Here is a 13,010-nt window from a genome sequence, read left to right as displayed (position 1 = left end):
TTTTCTGACACATTTAATCACTTCATAATGGATGAAATCTGGTATGATATGTTCAGATGTGCCTTAAGTCCCTGTATTTCTTTTTCTCCCTTCCGCCTCTCACATGCTCATGAGTATACAGGGTGCTCTCCTTGGCAGTTAATGCAGGTGGGTTTGTAGCTGAACAATGATGCTATTTTGTGATCCTTTTCACCACATCAAGCACATGCAAGGACACAAAAACAGATCATTTGCAAGTGTCTATATTTCTGAAAAATAAAAGCACCTTAAAGGTTTGGTACATATAGATGCACTGTGCACTTGAAATAGCTAGCTTTGATCATATAAGGAGACGATGGTAAATGAAAGGATAAGATGAGGTTTCTATTGAGTACTAGATTCCCATCCCTATGTATGAATATTTGTTTTACAGTTGTCATTCCCTGGCTCTTTAATTTGGCACAGATTTCCTCCTCAGACACTTCAAACATATCCCATTTAGAGGTATATTATAGGCATTATACAGGTACCTCAGGATGAGATCAGTGTCTTTTGGGGTGTTACTAAGATCAAAATTCCTCAATAGATGTGGCTCAGAGGAGCTGTTCTAAGTGCTTGTCTCAACAGGGATGTCATCAGAAAGAAGTTGGTTTACCAATTTTGGTGAGCACACTAACTCCTTAGGAGGTCCTTATGGATAAAGAAGGGTGGCATTTTTCTTATAGGCTTTTCACTGGTGAGTGTACAATCAGGCATCAAGGTGTTGGACCTGATGTATCTTCAGTTGTGGGTCTTTTTGCTGAGGTAATATTTTCAATGTCTTTCATATAATTTCCTGGAAGGGACGTGTGTGACCATTGGGATCTCAGTAATCTAAATTCCAGCAGAGGAATTTAGATTACTGGGATTCATAGCATTTTTGATTCTGTTTCAGGCCAGGGATCTCCACCCACCACAGAGCTCAAATGAGATGCCCACCACCCAGCAAGCAATAAATGTGCTGTGGAGTGGGATGCCAGGGCTATCTGGGCACCATACTCGCACTGTTACCAGCCTGAATCCTATCCCTCGGACCATGATTGCCATGGTTGACCCTGGCAGGCAAACCCTAAAACGGATTGATCTTGGGCAAGCATACCAAGACTACCTGTCTTGTTGAAGAAGGAGCCAAACTGGTGTGTTGAAGCTTGGCCCCCCTCAACCACCAGGATTCCACTTTCCAAGTTTCCATGGGTTTCAGCACACAGCAAACATGCCAGATTCCTATGGAATTAACCTGGAACCAAGGCTGTGATGACAATTCGGAGGTCCTGCAGCATCAGTGAGAGGTCCTCTCACCATATACAGGTGCTCACGTCAAGTAGTTTGATTTGTTCATAATAAGCCCCAAAGCTGTTTTTATTATATAATAAAAACAGCTTTGGGGCTTTGTGGTCTAGGAAGGAAAATCGTTTTGAATATTTTCGTTGGATTCTTTTAATTGCATTAATTTGATTTTTAATTGTTTTAAATTGATTTGAATTGTGTTAAATTGTTTATTTAAATTTTACTCTAATGTACCGGTAAGTTGTCGATTTTTTCGTTTTTTCCGTTTTAATTTCTGGAGGGTATCATACGGAAGTGTTCTACGCACTATATTGAGGTATACTCCTCTTATTTTTTTACTAATATTGAGTAGTACAGCTCTGATTCATACTATCTAATTATATAATAAAATATAGTGAAATATATATATCTTCAAAGGTAGTCAAACAACTATACAAAATACATTTGAAATATGTGTGATAACTCAAAGTGATCAGCTTATTGCTATACATGCATTTCAGCTATATAAAATATTGCTGCTTACTGTGCAAATGAGAAAAATGAGCCAAACAATCTTACTATGTTGTGAACATTGTACTTGAACACAAATTTTAATAGCAGAAAAAAACAGAGTCCAGTACTGGTTATTAGTAGATCTACAGAAAATTTATCTCCCATAATTTAATATTAGGTTAGACTTGATGAAAAAATTAGAGAAAAATCAGAATAAATATGGCGAGGGATATGAATTAACTTCAAGTTAAAATTTCCTGGACTCAATAAAGCAAGAGTAAAAAGGAAGTGTTTTTCAGTGCCATGGCCTATGAACTTTTAAGTATTTGACTATACAGTTGTGACCCCATATCCGCTGATTCAGTTACCCACAGTTAACCACGGATTAACACGTACTACTCACATGTCCAATGTGAAGCTTCCCTTTATTTTTTACAACGTCGCGTATGGTTTGGTCACCAACATTATAATGGTTCTTTTGAGATTTAACATATGCACCATTTTCAAACTGTTAAATAATTTCAAGTTTTTGTTTAATTTGAAATTGCAATCCTTGGGTTTGCACATGATTTTTACAATTTCTAAACAAACAAAAAAAAAAAAAAAAAAAATAGTTACTATGAAAAAAAAAATAAATAAATAAAAAAAAATTTTAAAAATCCAACATCCCTGACATAAATAACGAAACAAAATTTGTCCTTTTGCAGTGCGATGGAACACAACAATCGACGTGATGACGCACTAAATCAAACTATAGGTACACTAGTCTTCCAAATGATGACTTATAATGCCGGTTCTTGTCACTTATATGACTTGCAAAATATCTGTTTCGTTTATACCTATTCTAGTTATTACTAGAATTTTATGATTTCTGGTTGATTTTTTTTATTTGGAATTTTGAAGTGTCCCGGTTAATCCAATCCCGGTAAATCAAGAGACTGCTGTACTTTTTTTTTACTGTATTTAATGTTGGTAATGTCTTATTGTGTAAGTTTAATTTATCAATTAAACTTTATTATATGTATGTATGTACAAGAAAATTATGTTATATATGGAGTCAGCAGGTGTTCGCTTATATCCGCGTTTTCAGCCATCCACAGTAGGTCTCGGAACGTATCCCCCACAGATACGGGGGTCTTACTGTACTTTAAATCAAGCAGAAATTGTTTAAAGTATCTACTAAAAATATTTTTTTAAAAAAAAGATACTTTAATTAAAAAATTAAAGTATCTATTATATGCAAATTCTGCATGCTTGAACTGAAAATAATTTTCTGAGATTTCTCAGAAACTATACATAATACACTTAAAGTGAATGTAATTTTCAAAATAAGCAGGGTAAATTCCATACAGATTAAGCATGTTTGTTAGAGAGAAAAAAGAAAACATTATAAAATTCGCATTACAAAATGCAATGCACTCAATGCCAGCTTAGTGATTTCTCCATTATTTTAAGATAGTTAACTGTAGCTACAATAGGAGAAATAGCTCTATAACAAAGATTTTATAAAAAAGCTGAATATAGGCTAATACTTCTAGGCTGCAGGAAAACCACCTTTATATCATTAATACTACTAATTAGCAATCACATCATTCATCTTACACATAACAGCAACTTCATTAAATTAAACTAATGAAGTGGCAAATTTTTAAATAAATGCGTAAAGTTAAAAGCTTTGTATGAATAATCACAGTTAACTTTAGCACAGTGTCTTTTCTATCAAGTGTGATGGGATTCTTCCTCTAGCTCAGAAAAATCACCTGAGAGGGCATAAATTCAAATTGAGGAAAGACAGATGTAGAATAGACGTGCGGAAATTTGCCTTTAGCCAGCGGGTGGTTGGTTGGTGGAACAGACTGCCATCCCTTGTGGTGGAGGTTGATAGCCTAAATAAGTTTAAGGCTCAGCTGGACAGGTATTTTGAACGAACAGAGGGGTGAAGTGGAAGTGGGTTTTTTTTTTTTTTTTTTGGCTAATGCTGCATAAGCTTGCTTTCTTGCATCAAATGCCTCTACTAATGCTAATGCTAATGCTAAAGTGACAATCCACCAATGATGCAATATAAGAGATGTTTGGTGGTTTACTAAAATTCTAACTAAAAAATAATAAAATAAATAAACAGAATTCATTTGCAAAAAAATGTAAAAAGTTTTAGATTATATAAATTTCACTATTATTATGCCAAAGTTAACTTGTCATGTGAAAACTGCAAAAGAAATAAAAACAAAAAATAACAAACCTCATTAGTCTGGCAGTCTATCTCTTTTAGTAAATTACTTTTTTTTGTACTATCAATATACTGTAATATCAAATCCCCACTTGATGATATTGTTTCAGCCATGAGCTGAAGAGCTTTTGCATAGAGAAAATGATGGCGAGTTAAAATCCCAGGCTGTTTAGTTAAATAGTTGTTCTCGTGTAATTTTCCTGAAATAACAGTGCATTATATTGTACTAATTTGATATAACATAATCTAATTCAAATATATTCAAAAGTAAGATGAAAATGCAAATTTTATAATGGTGCATACAGAATTTTTAAAGGTCTTAACTATTTTTTACAGTTACACATGAGACTACAACTCACCAATACATGCTGCAATTCACATCAATAAAGAATTAGTTGAGCAATGCTGCAAATTCTTTATACTGCTGAATTCTTTATATTCCTGAATGCTGTATATGCTAGACATGATCTTTTGCAATACACACATCTGTCGAGATTCCTAGGAAATGGGGTGTCCTCCCATGGGTGCATAATGTTTTGATGAAGCACTTTTTTAATGAAATATAGACAGATCATCTCACCACACCACTATGAAGCATATTTTATTTCAATATTTGAGATTAGACTGAAGAATTTTAATTTATAAAAGTATATGTACTCACAGCTAAATTTTATATCAGATCTGTTTATTTGCACTTGTTCTGGAAGGATGGAGCATGAAACTTTTTTTGTCTTCATTAAAGGAATAAGCTGGCTATGGGCAAACATTTCTATAGATAAAAGCCACTGACCAAAATGCTATGTATTTCATGGATGATAAAATCACTGAAATATGGTCAAAGATTGTAATATTGCAGAAGACTACCTCTGATAGCATGCACATGTTCACCCTTCCTTCTCTAGCCAACTCGAGAAAGAGTTAGCTGGACAAGGAAGGAAGACAAAAGACAATATTCTCACATTAGTCCACACATTAATTTCCTAAACCATAGCATATTGCTTTCTTGAAAATGCTATCACCTTTAGAAATGAACAAGAACATTAACATGTGAATATAAATTACAAGAATGCTCATGTAGTTCAGAGCCATTAAGCATCACTAATAATGTATTATAATGTGCTCCAGATCACACCACCATTATAAGCCTGTGTTATTTTTTTACCAGAAAGAGTCACTGATTGTTATTGTTTCTGTGATGTACATCTCCATCTGTACAGAAATGCTAACTAAAAAAAATGTGCTCTAGTACATTTTTAGGTTAACATTTCTCTAGTACAAAAGGTAGTCTTTCACTACTAGCAAACCTTTTGCCAATTATTGACAGCCTACTCACAATGCCCCTGGCCAGAACATTTTGCATGGCCTACCAGTCATTTTAAGTGCATTAGCATATATGCATGATGCACTAATGCCTTCACCATATCTTTCTGCATGTAACATCTCTACTCCCAATGGACTTATTTTCATGAAAATTTATATTTGGACCTTTAAAAAAGATTTGTAAACCCATTCCAAATTTTATTAAAATCAGAACAATAGAAATATGGCAATTATTATTCTATTTTTCCATCTTCATGTAATAAACCAACTCCCAGTAAATGGATTTCTCTGGTGTTTTGTATTTAGGCCTCCTAGAAAAATCAGCAGTGTCATCCAAAATTTTATTAAAGTCAGACCAACAGAAATCTGACAATTATTATCCCATACATAAAATTTTATACAGTTTAGAAAGATTTATCCAAACATTCAAAATTTCATTAAAATTGGACCAATAAAATTATTATTATTGGCTATTATTATTATTTTTTTTTCATATATATATATATATATATATATATATATATATCGATAACACAGACTATCCATATACCATATATTGTAGCTAAAACACTGGATATCATGTTTTAAGAAACATAGTCCACATATAGGCTTACCATGTGCTTGGTTGGAGGAATGAATGGGCAATATGGCTGATGCTTTCTCGGTTTGTGCATAAGATTGCTTTTTTATTTTTTATTTAAATAAATCATGAATTATTACTACCAGATAGTAATTTCATTGCATGAATCTAATCATTTTTGAAGCTCCCTTTTGAACTTTGGGCTTCTTTCATTCAAGAATCTGCATTTGAAAAATAAGATTCCAATTGCTTGGCTAACTTTATTCCTTCCCATATGCTTCTAGTGTAAAATTTGGAACTTTAAAATTTTCATCTACGCTATCATATTCTGAATTGATTTCATTTGCTTCCGATGCCATTTCCACCAAATCCGCATCGTCAGCCTCTTTTTCTACCAGCAATTCTTGAACATCTTCAGTAATCAATATATAGATGATTTTTTTAATTTTTAAAAAAAATTTTTTAGGAGCATTGGCGGCAAAGGCCACATTGCCCTGCGTATATTGTCTATAAATTGCGTGTGTCCCGAGGTCGAGTTTCTGTTTTGCTGGATGAAAAACCCGAGTTTCCAAGAGAAAAAACCATGATACTCTTGCCCGAGCCCGAATAACTCAGCCACTTTGTGAAAAACACCCATAAATATTCCTACTGTCATCGACGGGATTCGAACTCAGGTCTTTTCCACCCAGTGAGGAGAGGAGGGTGATTCTACCAACTGTGTGCTACCCATGAGGGCTTCAGTAGTCATATCATTAAAACCTTCCCCTCCTACCGAATAGAAAGTTCTACTATTGCACCGATTCCGTTTTTTGCTAGTTCGACCATATTTCCTGAATGAACCGACTCTGGCCATACATTTTTCACGCACATCTAACATTTGTGTGTGATAGCTTTATCGCTTCTTTGAGTGATAAAGCTATGATTCAGATATAGTCCAAAATTGAGAAATGTTTCCATGCCTCCATTACTTAAATAGATTTGGAATCAATTTTTTCCAAAATCCATTGTAACGATTTTGTGATGTAATTAGTTTTAAAGGTGGATAGAATGATCTATGGCTGAATGAAAAAAGTTGTATTAACGTAGTACAACTGCGGTGGTAGAAACAAATTTGACATTTGGATGACTTAAATCTTTTGGATGGCCTGACGTGCTATCCAATAGTAATAAAACTTTGAAATCTAGATTTTTCCACAAGTTCAATAGCACAGAACATAGCATGGGGATTTCCCAATAAAATAAAATACAGGGATTTCTCAATATTTTTTTTTTTTTTTTTACTAGTGGGTCAACAGCAGGGATTCAGAAAGAGTGGAAATGTTGAAATATTGCATCCAACATAATAGAATGAGCCCTCTCCCTGCACAAAAGCTCTAAAATACCCTGTTATGCGAGGTTTACCAAAATTCTCTAACCAAATCTTAGAGCGAAACCGTGTTATAAGTACCATGTTGTGCGAGGATTTCCGCAATTTATCAATCATGTTAGAGCGAAACTGTGTTGTAAAAGTACCGTGTTATACGGGGGTTGCCTGTACTTAATCTGATATAAAGCAATATTATTTATTATTTATTCAGTGCATGCAATAATGTAACTTTGTCATTCTTTGCTACTTGTAGATAGTGGCTGCAGTCAGAAAATATATCCAGTATGTGTGAGTCCCAGTGTCCAATATGCTGACACTGGGAGACAGCTTGAGCCAGTGTGAGAATGAATGTCAGATTCTTCTGATAACAGATTCATTTTCAAGATGATGACCAGAATCCCCACTTAGAGCACCCTGGCCCTATGACTTTAATCTCTTCCTCCTCCCCCTCTCCCATAAAACTCTGGGCATTACCCATTCCTCCACTTTCTATCCAAAATCACCTGGTGGGGCCCTACCACCTAAATACTTTTGCTGCTCTTAACAGTTCCACCTGTGGAGGGCAGGTTGCCTTTGCAGGGGTGCTCCTTCTGTTGTCCCCTATCCTTCTAACTTCTGGTGGAAACCTTCCTATCATCCACCCTCTTCACCTATCCTCCAACAATCGAAAACTGTCATACCCCAGTAGTCCTATCCAATGAAAACTTAATTTTTTTTATTCATTTATTAATTTTTAATGTCGTTTATTATTAATTTTTAGGGCCCCTTTTTGGTAAGCTCAGGCAATGACAGGGTTCACCCAGCCAGAGCATCTAAGCCCTACTACCTGGCCTGGCCTGTTCCTGGTACAGTAACTAGGGGGTCAGTGGTTTTTCATAAGCCTGAGGGAAGATGAACAACATAACCCTACATTACACTACATGAACCACATCACATCATACTATCTGGCCTTTAAGAAACGTAAGAGAACTGATCATAGAGTTGTGGGAAACCACCAGTGCTCTCTGACCTTAAACCAGAGATTCCCAAACTTTCTCAGTTCACAGCGCCCTTAATGTCCCAGTAATTTTTTCACGGCACCCCTAGGCCAAAAGAAATACCTAACACAATGGTTTTCAACCTTTTAATATATATACCTATATAATAATTTTATTCTTTATATAGAGGTACTAAATAAAGATAAATTACAGATCACCACAAAATTAAAAAGATACAGTACAATGGATACCGCACACCTTTTTATAATGAAATAAATGTATAAATTTCAAAAAAAAAAATAATAATAACTTTAAGTAATTTAAACCCAAATTAAACGGCACCCCAAGAATGTTGTTGCAGCACCCTAGTGTGCCGCGGCACCCCGGTTGAAAACCACTGCCTTAAACATTATGTAGAAGTGCCTAGTCATTCAGCATAAACAATGTAACTCAACACTACACTATGATTAACCCCAGGGGCTCACATCTGGTGAGTATGGGCTTGGCAAACCCAGGGTCCTGAGCTGGATATTGTCATTCTTCTCTTTCTTGGTGATTCCTTTCTACTTCTCTCTCTCTCTCTCTCTCTCTCTCTCTCTCTCTCTCTCTCTCTCTCTCTCTTTCTCAGGGTAACTCGGAATTTTTTTTTTTTTTTTTGGCTGGTGCAGCATAAGCTTCCTTGCACGACTAATAATAATAATAATATTAACAGTACAATATCATCACAAATTGTATAGTGGAGCTGCCATAGTAGTTTCGTTTGGACCACAACACAATAAATAAAAACAATACCTGAGAAGATAAGGTGACATTCTTACCCCATGTCAAGTTTTTAAAAGGGAAGGTGAAGATACTGTACCAGCAGTTGTCTAGAATAATATGGACAGAATAAAGGGTAAATCAAAATAATTATATCAATGTTTGTTTATCCCAATTACATTGTATGTTTGTAGTGAATGAAGGCAGGTGTAAGACTCAGAATGTCATCATTAGAAGGCAACTCACCTCTGCTCAAGACCGACCGGGATAGCCGAGTGGGTAAAGTGCCTGCCTGGCAACCCAAAGGTCACGGGTTCGAATCCCGCCTCGGGCTTGCATTAGAATACTGCAAAAACCTTGGGAGGTGCATTATAGCCACAGAAGCTGAGGCGCCAATAACTAACAAAAAAAAAAAAAACCTCTGCTCGAAGATTTGCATTACTGGGGTACTAAGCCTTCAGTACACTTTATAATGATACCCTTCAAGTGATTTCGGAAAGAAGTCCAATAGATTTAGTAATTATTCTGAGAGCTTTATATATATAGCAAACACTCACTAATCTGGATTAATGGGGGGAGAGGTCATCCAGATTAAGTGATAATCACGGATAAGTGATTAAGTGCAAAAGATATCCCTAAAAGACAAAAAAACTTAGAACACAAATAAATAGAAAATTTAATGATATATGTAGTACTGATGAAAATAAATAAAAAAATATTGATGTAGAGCCTTAATTTAAAAAAATAATAATAATAATATCCACCAGAAATCATAAAATTCAAGTAATAAATAGAATAGGTATAAACAGATGTTTTTACAAGTCATAAATAAGCTACAAGGTGACATTATAAGTCCTGATCCTCACCAGTGTTCACACTCGCCATTCAAAAACACACAATGGAAAGAGAACAAATGTTTAGTTTGTTTTAGTGAGACGTGTAGATTGTTGTGTTCCATCGCACTGCAAAAAGGCAAATTTTGTTTCCTTATTTATGTCAGGAGTGTCAAATTTTTTTTTTTATATTAATGTTTAGAAATCGCGAAAATGATGTGTAAATGCAAAACAATTGTTTTCAACTGAACAAAAAAAACTGAAATTATTCAAAAGTTTGAAAACCATGCATCCGATAAATCAGTGGTTTTCAATTGGGGTGCTATAGCACCTTAGGGGCCAGCAACAACATTCCAGGAGTGTCACATAATTTGGGTTTAAGTTAATTAAACTTTTTTTTTTTTTTATTTATATATTTATTTCATTATAAAAGGGTGTACAGTATCTCTTTAATTTAGTGGTGATCTATAATTGATGTTTATTTAGTACCTCTATATAAAGAATAAAATTATATATATATATATATTTAAACTGTTGCTACCTTTAAAACATATATATATATATATATATATATATATAATAACTAATATTAAATAAAAACTAATGCCAGTAGCATGGCAAAACTGTTGAGCGAAAATAATAAATTAAAAATTAAACATAATAATTAATCAACAGGGAGGGAGAAGAAAAGGTAACAAGACTAAAATTGTAGCAGAAATTCTCCAAATAATTTAGAAAAATCTAATTAAAAATAATAAATCAATTTTAAAATTTAGAGCCAATTACATAACAATTTAATGGCACCCCCCCCCCTCATAAGGTGCCAGTTCCAAATTATGTGAGATATCACAAATAGAGACTAAACTAACTACAATAAAATAAAACCAAAATAACAAAAATAGACTAACCATTATGCCCCATATCAACGGAGGACCACAAGGCCAATAATGGTCAGCGAATCACTGCATTTCAATCATTAGACAAATTGCCACAAAGGCGAACCGATCAAAGGATCAGTCCAAAATCCGATTCCCTGATTGAACCGCCAATGCAGAGGATTTGAATAGCTGTGGTCCTTATGAAGTGAAAAAAATAAAAATATCGAACAGACAGACTAGCATTCCAGAGTAGAGTCACACCACTAACACAATGTAAGCTTAACCAGCTTATACAGATGAATAAATAAATAAAAATACTATAGATGGCGGTATGGGCGCAGCATTAGCACATCAAACCCACTACTACCATTTGATTTACATATATTAGCATAATGAAGCAGTTAAGAAAAATAGTAAAAAATATAATACGAAAATTAAGAAAATAAATATAAAGCTATCATTAGAGGCAGCAAAATGCACATTCCTCCACATGATGCCCAATATATAACTGATATTAAATCAAAACTAATGCTATAGCATGGCAAAACTGTTGAGGAAAAATAATAAATTAAACATAATAATTAATCGACAGGGAGGGAGAAGAAAAGGTAACAATACTAAAAATTGTAACAGAAATTCTCCAAATAATTTAGAAAATCCAATTAAAAATAATAAATCAATTTTAAAATTTAGAGCCAATTACTAGAGCCAAAACTAATGCCATGCTACTGGCATTAGTTTTGATTTAATATCAGTTATATATTGGGCATCATGTGGAGGAATGCGCATTTTGCTGCCTCTAATGATAGCTTTATATTGATTTTCTTAATTTTCGTATTATATTTTTTACTATTTTTCTTAACTGCTTTATTATGCTAATATATATATATATATATATTTTAATGGAAGCAACAGTTTAAGATATTATTAATAATATAAATAAAAATAATAATGGATTATGGACCTGGGACACTGCTATATGCAGAGAGAGTTCTCCATAACTAGCATTACTAGTTACGTAATGTTAGCACATTGCCCCTCATGACTACTATTTTTTTTTTGTATTATGAATTGTAATTTTTTTATAGTTATATTATTTAATAACTATCATATAACATATTTTTTAAATATTATATATATATATATATATATATTACAGGCAGAAAATTGAGTAGGGATGCAGCAAAATAAAATAAATTACTTAGGAGTGCTGTTATTAAACAAAGGTCAAAAACCACTGCTTTAAATCTTTAATGAACCATTATAATGCTGGTAACCAAACCATGCATGACACTAAAAAACAAGGGAATCTATTAGATTTTGCAGACACATCTGATAGCATTAAAGGCATGACTATCAGAAAAACAATGAAACAGTCTACATAAAAAGACCTCAACAAGTCAATGAATGGTGTTGTGGTTTAGCCAACAATTATATAAACCCATAATATATAAAATATGTTAATATGTTAATATAAAATATGTTAATATATATATATATATATACAGGCATACCTCGGTTAACGTTACCTCTGATAACGAAGCTTCGATATAACGAAGTCCGCAATTTCAAGCCCCATTTAACATAAAAAAATATTCCAGTTTAATCACCTGAAATCTAAACAAACTGAAGAAATTACGGAAACCTTTGGGGCTTCTCGTGGTTGGTTCGAGAAATTTAAAAAACGGGCCAGGATTCATAGTGTAAAATTAACAGGAGAAGCTGCAAATAAGTTTCCAGAAAAACTAAAGGAAATAATTGAACATGAAAATTTTCCACCAAATTTGGTGTTCAGTGTTGACGAAAGCGGTTTGTTCTGGAAACGGCTACCAACAAAAAGCTTCATTTCTATTGAAGAAAAATCAGCTGCTGGGTTCAAAGCAGCCAAAGACCGTTTAACGTTACTCTTTGGATCAAATGCCTCTGGCGATTATAAATTAAAATTGTTATTAGTTTACCATTCAGAAAATCCGAGGGCGTTAAAAGGTAACATAAAAATGAATTTACCTGTAATATGGAAAGCAAATAGAAAAGCGTGGGTTACCAAGGAGTTATTTACTGATTGGTTTGTTAACCACTTTTGTCCTGAAGTAAAACGGTATTGTCAAAAAAAAAACAACTTTGAAGAAAAAGCTCTTTTGTTATTAGACAATGCTCCGGGACATCCTACTGATCTTAACACGTTGGCACATGCATTCCTGTCAAAGTTGTGTTTCTTCCAGCAAACACAACTTCCCTGATTCAGCCATTGGATCAGGGAGTAATAGCATCAT

The 13,010-nt window shown here is 33.9% G+C and overlaps 1 protein-coding gene across 1 annotated transcript in view; it reads right to left on the bottom strand.

The window, feature by feature from the left end:
- The window catches only part of LOC150083030 (DNA-dependent protein kinase catalytic subunit-like), a 205,091-nt gene that overhangs the window by 169,908 nt on the left and 22,173 nt on the right, over positions 1-13,010 (bottom strand). The window contains exon 3 of the mRNA XM_090378363.1: positions 4,037-4,224. Within this exon, the coding sequence (XP_090234489.1) occupies positions 4,037-4,138 (102 nt within the window). The 5' untranslated portion in view covers positions 4,139-4,224. The remainder of the gene's footprint in view (positions 1-4,036; positions 4,225-13,010) is intronic.

This window comes from Mastigoproctus giganteus, chromosome 7, assembly GCF_048544385.1.
Source record: "Mastigoproctus giganteus isolate SK-2022 chromosome 7, ASM4854438v1, whole genome shotgun sequence".
In the NCBI taxonomy this organism is placed as follows: domain Eukaryota; kingdom Metazoa; phylum Arthropoda; class Arachnida; order Uropygi; family Thelyphonidae; genus Mastigoproctus; species Mastigoproctus giganteus.
Note: the sequence above shows the minus strand (reverse complement) of the source record. Positions and strands in the feature narration are given on the sequence as shown.